This window comes from Austrofundulus limnaeus, unplaced genomic scaffold, assembly GCF_001266775.1.
Source record: "Austrofundulus limnaeus strain Quisiro unplaced genomic scaffold, Austrofundulus_limnaeus-1.0 Scaffold33, whole genome shotgun sequence".
Taxonomy (NCBI): domain Eukaryota; kingdom Metazoa; phylum Chordata; class Actinopteri; order Cyprinodontiformes; family Rivulidae; genus Austrofundulus; species Austrofundulus limnaeus.
In genome coordinates this window covers 2,438,028-2,446,385 of record NW_013952435.1, presented here as the reverse complement: position 1 = coordinate 2,446,385, position 8,358 = coordinate 2,438,028, and the positions used below count along the sequence as shown (strand labels likewise).

Genomic DNA, 8,358 nt, shown 5'->3' with positions numbered 1-8,358 from the left:
CAAGCCCCTCTTCTGCGCCTTTTTCTAAAGTGCGTCTCAGATCAACTCGTTTTGAGGCTGTCTCGTTAAATTCAAACAAGGCGCTTCACACTCTGACCCCCTCCAGCTTCTACAGCAGGGCTATTTAACTAAACTGCTCCGGGGGCCACAGCTACTACAGGTCAACAGCTCAGGGGCCGAACATCCAGTGATTAAACTCATTATGTAAATAAACCAATTATTACAAATATCTGTTACCTTTGAAATAGTTTATTTTGCTGCATTCAGTCATGAATACAACATTCAGAACCCTCTAAAAGTAGTGATAATAAAACAATATCAAAAAGAAAAAATAACACATTCTGCCTCCTATTTGACACAAATAATATTTTAACGTCTCTGATTTGCCGAATTTTGAAACCAATTTTATTTTCACTTTCATAGTTGTATCTTCAACTTGTAGTTAACTGTCTTGAGTGTGCATAGAAATGGTCTTTACCAGGTCGTAGCCAAGATTCTGACCTTTCTGTAGATACCAAACATCTATGTTTAACTCAAAGAACTTAGAGTAATTAAAGTAGAAAAACAGAGGTTTGAGCTTAAGAGATGAAGGAACCAATTGGCGGGCCGAACTTTGGTCACACGCCGGCCACATTCAGCCCACAGGCCACCACTTGAATAGCCCTATTCAAGACCGTTCCATTGTAGCTTATAATGGGGTGACTATATAGCTGTGCAGAAACTTTTTATTTGCAAATTAATGAAAAGATGTCTTCAAGGGAAGACTTGTCCATCCAGCCTGACATGTTGGAACAAAATGCGCTCAATGGATAAAAAGTGGATTTTGCATGATATGTCCCCTTTAAGTGAAAGTGACACCTACATGAACATGAGGACAATACGTCTACATGCTTATTTTACTTCTACAGCACCTCATGGTGTTTTGCTCTYCCCAGATAAATAATGTACTCAAACATGGTGTAAAAGAAAAAAGGTTCAGTTTTGGTTTTAGAGCTCCAGTCATGCAGCTCGATGGGTCTTTGTATCCGCTGGCCTCTTCAGGAACACTCAGGATTTGCTGGTCGAGGCTGATGACTAACAACTGACAACCTGTTGCAGTCTAGCTGAGCCGAACGCCTCATAAGCGGAGCTTTTGCTTTTTTATTGATCTCTTTGTTTTTCATAGCTGGAAGGGCACAATATTTTCTCCAACCTGAATTCCAGCGAGTACGAGCAGGTGCTGGAKATCATCCGGAAGGCCATCATCGCCACCGACCTCGCCCTGTACTTCAACAACCACCAGCAGCTGACGGAGCTTCTGACGGGGGGCTCGCTCGACTTCAACAACCACTCGCACAGGTCAGGCCGGGGTACAGGCGCCGGCGCACTGGTCTCGCGGCATCRCAAAGTGATGCACATAAAACTGAGCTTTTGGTTCCTCTGCATGGATCTAACAAGGCTCTGCTCCCCTCTAGGGACCGTGTGATTGGTCTGATGATGACAGCATGTGACCTGTGTTCTGTTACCAAGCGGTGGCAAGTCACACGRCTCATAGCTAACGACATCTATGCCGAGTTCTGGGCTGAGGTACAGTGGGATAGTGTTTGAGCTGAACCAGTTTTAGAATCATGATCATCCCTCCGGTGCAACAGTCAGGCCTCTATTCTTGCCCTGACAGGAAAAATGTTTCTGCGGCTTTTTTTTTTTTTGTGCATCTTTTACAGCTTGATTGGCCCCAAAAAAAAGTGCTGTAGTGATCAGGAGGTTCGCCACGATTATGTAAAAAATCACAGGTGTTTTGTTGCTTTGCAGGGGGATGAGATGAAGAAAATTGGAATTCAGCCGATCCCGATGATGGACAGAGACAAGAAGGATGAGGTTCCTCAAGGCCAAGTAAGACCAGAGCTGTATTCTGAGTGTTTTACCTCACACACTTTCTGTTGGGATGTTAGTTTGTCAGCAGGAGATTGGACARAGAACGAAAGAAGAACAAAACAAAAGGAAGTTAGAAAAAAATGTTACRAATTAKGTTCATTTTGGTTTTACTCTGTGCCGTTAYRTTGCTGGGTTGTTGATGACGTAGTATCGACGTCACAAAATGCAGACGGGGGCAGGAAGTAACTGCAGCCCCGTTTCCTTCTGTTGGTTCAGCGTCGAAACGCCTCAAGTCTTTCATGTTCTGAAAGTAGTGTGTCACGMGGGAGTTAATTTGAAAAACTTACAGATAAAAGACGACAAATTCCTCAGACAGATGACAAACGGCAATTTTTTCGAGATTTCTTGTCGGCGCCAGAACATTTAGGGCATWAGCGTACTCACTGTGGTCCATTTTGCTGTGTTTCGAACCGGAGCAAATCACTTCCTGCCCCGAAATCTGAATTTCTCGTGTCATCCRGGTCAGGTGATCGCAACCCAGCAATAGTAGTAAACCCCTCTATCAAGGTAGAATGGATCGGTCTGGAAGCTGGAGGGGGCGGGTTGGGAAGCACCGCGTTCGGATTTAAAGAGACAGCCTCAAAACGAGTTGATCCGAGACAGACCTCAGAAAAGGGGCGGGGCTTGTGGAGTTGCAATAAGGAGGAATTCAGACCAAACCATTGCAGTTCCACTTTATTTAGACCACCAACTGAATGATTTAAATGTGAAAAAGAAGGATTTAAAAACAAGATATGTCTCCTTTACACTGAACACATTTCGTTTGTTTTTGTTTTTAAAGGTGGGCTTCTACAACTCTGTTGCAATCCCATGCTTCTCGACTTTATCAGAGCTTTTCCCTCCATCTAGTGCTCTTCTGAAAGCCTGCAAGTAAGCTACTTTTTTATTTAAAATACTTTATCTTCAATAAAAGTCCTGAATTTCTGAGACTTCCTATATATTTTAGGAAAAGCTAGACCATTAATTGTCGATTGTTTTAATAGAATTGATTTGTCTAATTAGTGTTTTTTGTGTTTACAGGGAGAACCTGGGTCACTGGGAGCAGATCGCGCGAGGAGAGGAGGAGGACATCATGCCCAGCCGGCCCCCCGATTCAGGTCCTGTCAAAGTGGATAACTGACTACCAAAGGGGTCCGCCGGCACAGCAAAGAAACCCAAACTGAATCCTGCCTGAGACTTGGACAGGAGGGGGAGGGACGCAGCATCCCGCGTCAGCAGGAGCTCCATGCGCTCAAAGAGACTTTGAAAACACACGGTTACCTCATCGGGTGACGGAGGTGTCAACACTGACGGTTTCACCAATCCCAGAGACTGACAGATAATCTGTGGAGGCGGGTCTTCGGCCCATCGCCCTGCGTCCTCTCAGCTTGGGAGTTTATTTGGTAGAATGACCTTGTCATTTCACCTTTTTGTGTTTTGACTGTTTTTATTATTATTATTATTATTTGAACTGATTATGGTCTTGTATTTGCAGAGGCCTTACTCTGAACCTTTAACAGATATGTGAAGTTCTTTCAGTTCAGGCTCTTTTGAAGTGGTACTGTTTGCCTTTTGTTTTAAGTTTATCAGACGCGCACTGTTTCAGAAAGGTATTCCCAGAGACGGAAGGAATGTGTAGAGCAGTTTTATCGCATAGCGGCACCTTATCGAACAGGTGGACTTTAGAATATTTAAAAAATATTATAATTTTTTTTTTTTTGCAAATATTCTTTGTCGTACTTGAAGAAATACATACAGCCTATTCTATGTGAAGATTGCAGAAATCCCCCTGGAAACATGGCTGAACTGTGATGAGAGGAGAGAAAACGYCGACACTTGTGGAGACGGTCACAAGAGAGTCACGTTGTTGTAAGTCTGAGGTGGATCCTGCAGCAACCCCCCCGCTCCTGAACATTTACAAACCTGCTGCATCGACACGTTTTTCGCTCAACAGGATGTTTTCATTTTCAAGCCAAGGCTTCGTTTCCACTCATTTTCCAGCATCATGAATTATTTCACACAACGAAGTAGATAAACTGTGACGGTAAGAAGAATTAGCAGCTCATATGTGTGCAGTGTCGGTTTTTAATAAGCAACATTAACGTCACTTGAAGCAGTAGTTCAGATATTTTGAAGTGGGGGTTCTGCGGAAGGGGCTATGAACAATGAATATCTTACCTGTTGCAGATAACTTTTTAAATGACCAGAAAGAAATTGTTTATTTCAACCTAACAGCTAATCCAAGCTGAAGCAAAACCAAAGTAGATTGCTAAAATCCTAACTCCAGTTACAAACAAATTTTAAGTAAACACTAATTTATAAACTTTTACTTTGAAATCCATGAATATTCTCTGCAGCAAGAAATACGTATGTGGATAAAGTGTTGATATCCTCCTACAATAGCCAAAAAGCTCATTGAAGCTTGTCAACATGCATTCTGGCAAATTTCAATCTGTTTTTTTATTTATTTTTTATTTATTGTTTTGTTTTTAAATGTCTGTTTTTCTGTAGTGGAGCTCTTTTGGTCTCCTATAGAGCTCATTATGATTCAAAATGTAACATAAGAAGTGATCAGAAAGTGAAAAACCTTGACTTTTGATTTCAGTTTGAATGGTTTTGGTGTTTCCTCTGCTCTTTTTTTCCCCCCACCCCCCTTGTCTGATTAACCTGGGGTTGCATTTCTTGCGACCACATCCTGGTTGGTTGGCTTTAGAATGAACCTTGTACACAAAGCTGCCAATATTATCCATAGCAGCTTGGAGATGATTTTGTAGTCTTTACCTTCAACATGAATATTTATAATCTCCTCTCTCAGCTCCTCAGACTCTGCTCCACGTACAGTGTGGTGCACAAAAAAAACATTGAAATCAACTGAATTGATAAGATTAATTATCTCTTTGAGAGTCTAAACAAGTCTGTTCAAACTATTTTTGTATATTTTATAAAACAAGAAATAATTTATTTTCACATGTTGCATACAGATTTACATTGTTTTAGAGTAAACCTAAAGGTGCTGTAAAAGATTATAAAATTGATTTTATGAACTACTATGACTTTTTTGAGGTTAGAATCGTTTTAAAACAGCAGCAGCAGTTTTMTACAACAGGTAAGATATTTACTACTCATAACCTTTCCACTTCATCGGATCTGTACTCGCTTTAAGCAAACGATCACACGGCTCACTGACTCATCGTTTGAATCATTTTAAGTTGATTTAAAACGTCTTTCTCTGGGATTGCAACTCGAGCGCTGTTTGAATTTTCGCAAGTGTGTGACAGAAGAAATCCAGGCTGTAAAAAGAGAGAAATCCTTCTTCGTACACGCTTTTGTCAAACTAATGCTAGGAGATATATTTGAACTCTTTCAGACGGGTTTCCAAGATCTTCCAAAAGACAATTTATTTTGTCTTAATTTGTCCTTTCCAGTGGACAATCTCCCTCTAAGACTGATATTTCAAGTTTTTTTTTTGTTTGTTTGTTTGTTTGTTTTTATTATTGTACGGCTGGTACTGTGAGTGTCATGAATGTACATTTTTGATGAATGTTTTTATTTTCTTGGATGCAGATTCTGGGTGGTGGTGTGTGGGTTTTGTGCACCATCAGTTTCCCTCCACGTGTGCTCCGTCTTACTTTTTAGATTTGCTTCCAGTAAGCTTCAACCAAGAGCAACAATTAGCATGCACCTTACCTGAAGTCTGTGTAGAACTCTGTGTGTAGAGGCCGTGTGTGCACAGTCTGGGAATTGGCTCGTACAGATTGAGATGTATGCTCTGATGGTGCTAAATGAGAATGGCAGCCGTGCACATTCTTAGTGTGTGTGTGAATGTGTGTGTGTGCCTGGTTTTTGTTTTCTTTTTAGGACCATTTCTGGTATAAACACCTACCTTGTCAGGGTAGGTAGTACTTCTGGGTACCAAAGCCTGGTCCTAAAACRTTGGAAACACCAGTTTTGGGTCAGGGTTATAGACATGAATGGTATGGCACAGTATGAGGGCCAAAATTAAGACTATTGCGCAGCCAGCGTTTGCTACATCCTTGTAGCAGGAGGCTATATCTAGTCCTAAACCAGCTATTGATCTGATTAATGATAGGCCGGCACCGCTAACTGAGCAGCTGGCCCCGGTAACTTACGCTGGCAAATGAGAAGGAGACTATTTGTGTTAGCATCGGAGAAGCTTGCAACTAGCACAGTAACTTGGCGACACATTAGAATAAGAGAGACTAGCAACTAGCATGGATAAGCTGGCGTTAGCATCAGAGAGGCTAGCRACTARCATGGATAAGCTGGCGTTAGCATCAGAGAGGCTAGCAACTAGCAGGGATAAGCTGGTGATGCATTAGCATTGGAGAGACTAGGGATTAACATGGATAAGCTGGCAACACGTTAGCATCAGAGAGGCTAGTGACTAGCATGGATAAGCTGGCGACGAGTTAGCATCAGAGAGGCTAGCAACTAGCATGCCTAGGCTGCTCGCATACTTTATTAGACAAACATTTTTGAATAAAGAAATCTTTCTCAATAAAAATGGTTGACATACAATATAAGCAACATGCACCGACAGGTGTTCCTTAGACAGATTTTACTGTTCAACATGACGTATAGCATAAATATTAAACATAAAAAGTATTACTTATCCATGCTAGTCGCTAGCCTCTCCAATACTAATGCCAGCTTATCCATGCTAGTCGCTAGCCTCTCCAATGCTAATGCCAGCTTATCCATGCTAGTCGCTAGCCTCTCCAATACTAATGCCAGCTTATCCATGCTAGTCGCTAGCCTCTTCAATGCTAACACAAATTAATAGTCTCCTTCTCATTTGCCAGCCCTGGCCTCTCAGTTACTGATGCAAGCCTATCATAAATCAGCTCAATAGCTGGCTTAGCCTCCTTGTAGCCTCCTGCTACAAGGATGTAGGAACCGCTGGTTGTGCAACATTCTTAATTTTGGCCCTCATACTGTGCCATAGAATGGAAGTTGATAAACGGTCCTAATAAGGCTAGAAATACAAACTTGTGTGTGTGTGTGTGTGTGTGTGTGTGTGTGTGTGNGTATGGAGGACTGAAGCTGACATTATTAGAAATAAAAGCAGAAATATGTAAATGTATCTATAAATAAATGCACTTAAAATGCACCAATTTATAAAAAAGGAAGGAAAAAATAGTTATCTCATGCTTTACAATTTAATCGACTTTCATAAAACAAAAAATATATGTTTGAAAGCAGTAAAATTTCAACTATGTGCTAAAATATTTGTTGGAACTAAGCTGGAAAAACATATATGAAGGTCAATTAAGTTATACAACATGAGGTAAAATTCTTTTTTAAATGTATTGGTGCATTTTAAGTGTATTGCTTCATTTACAATAATACAACTTCTTATTATGTCAGTTTCAGTCATCCATAAATTTATAATATTATCTTATAATGAGAATTAATAATCTTAGGCATCCATGTGAAGTTGCCATTATTGTCCAAAAAAATTGTCATGTTTTAGATTTCTGTTCAGTTTTATTTGTTAAATCTCTTTTCGTTGCACAAAAACAGCATACAGTCGCTTCATGAAATAATTTCATTTATGTTACACTTTGAAGCTCATTGTGAAGCTTGCTGCGCTGCAGTGAGTCAGTACTTAAAATAAGTCAGTATATAAAAATAAAATGCAAGCTTCTGATGGGAAGAAATCAGGAGCAGATGAGTCTGTAAACAGAAGAGGGCAGCAGAGCCTGTGAGAAAACTCCACTCACTTCCTTCCCTGGCTTTGTTCTTCATTTTTTACACAATATTTTAGAAATGTGTTTGCTGTGTTTTTGTGTCCGTCCATTTTTAATATCTTTACTACTGCACTGTAAACTATAAAAGCAGTTAATGTTGTAGTCCTTCCACTAAAAGCAAAAAAAGAGAGGTATTAAGATTATCTTTGTTTTTATTCAGTGCTGACTTGTCAGACTGTGACCTTTATCAGRACCAGTAAAAATAGTTTGAGGTTTGTCATGTCTTGAGAAAGGTCACGATGGAAGACGAGGGGGAAACACAAAGACGATTTTCCACTATTTTCCATGTGATTCGAGTCATAAAAATCCCATTATAACCTTGTGACCGAAATGTGGCGAAGGCACTCATTCCATGTGTTTAGAAATCCCTGTAAGTGAGAGGATTAAGAGAAATAAATAATTTAAAGGGGTAATATCATGTAAAATCAACTTTTTTGAGTTTTATATCATGTTGAAGAAATTTATMGTTATTAGAGGTTAGTACTGATGTTAAAAGCACAACACTATATTTTTAGGTTTTCYTTTTTATAATGTTGACAATGTTTAATCTATTTTTTGATTGATATAGATTAGTTACATGTCCGAATTATAACAACACATAATTAAAACGTTATGATAACAGTAGATGAGGTTTTTGTCTGAATGCCTGTGATTCAGCCGTAGGTCAGTTGGGGGTGAACGCGGGCATTGAAGA

At 40.0% G+C, this 8,358-nt stretch overlaps 1 protein-coding gene across 2 annotated transcripts in view; it reads left to right on the top strand.

The window, feature by feature from the left end:
* The window catches only part of pde10a (phosphodiesterase 10A), a gene marked incomplete in the record, with an annotated part of 75,144 nt that extends 70,207 nt beyond the window's left edge, over window positions 1-4,937 (top strand). For both annotated transcript variants that reach the window (XM_014006011.1, XM_014006010.1), the window contains 5 exon segments: window positions 1,166-1,338; window positions 1,455-1,566; window positions 1,792-1,872; window positions 2,696-2,784; window positions 2,935-4,937. In XM_014006011.1, the coding sequence (XP_013861465.1) occupies window positions 1,166-1,338; window positions 1,455-1,566; window positions 1,792-1,872; window positions 2,696-2,784; window positions 2,935-3,034 (555 nt within the window).
* Window positions 4,938-8,358: the final 3,421 nt, after the last annotated feature.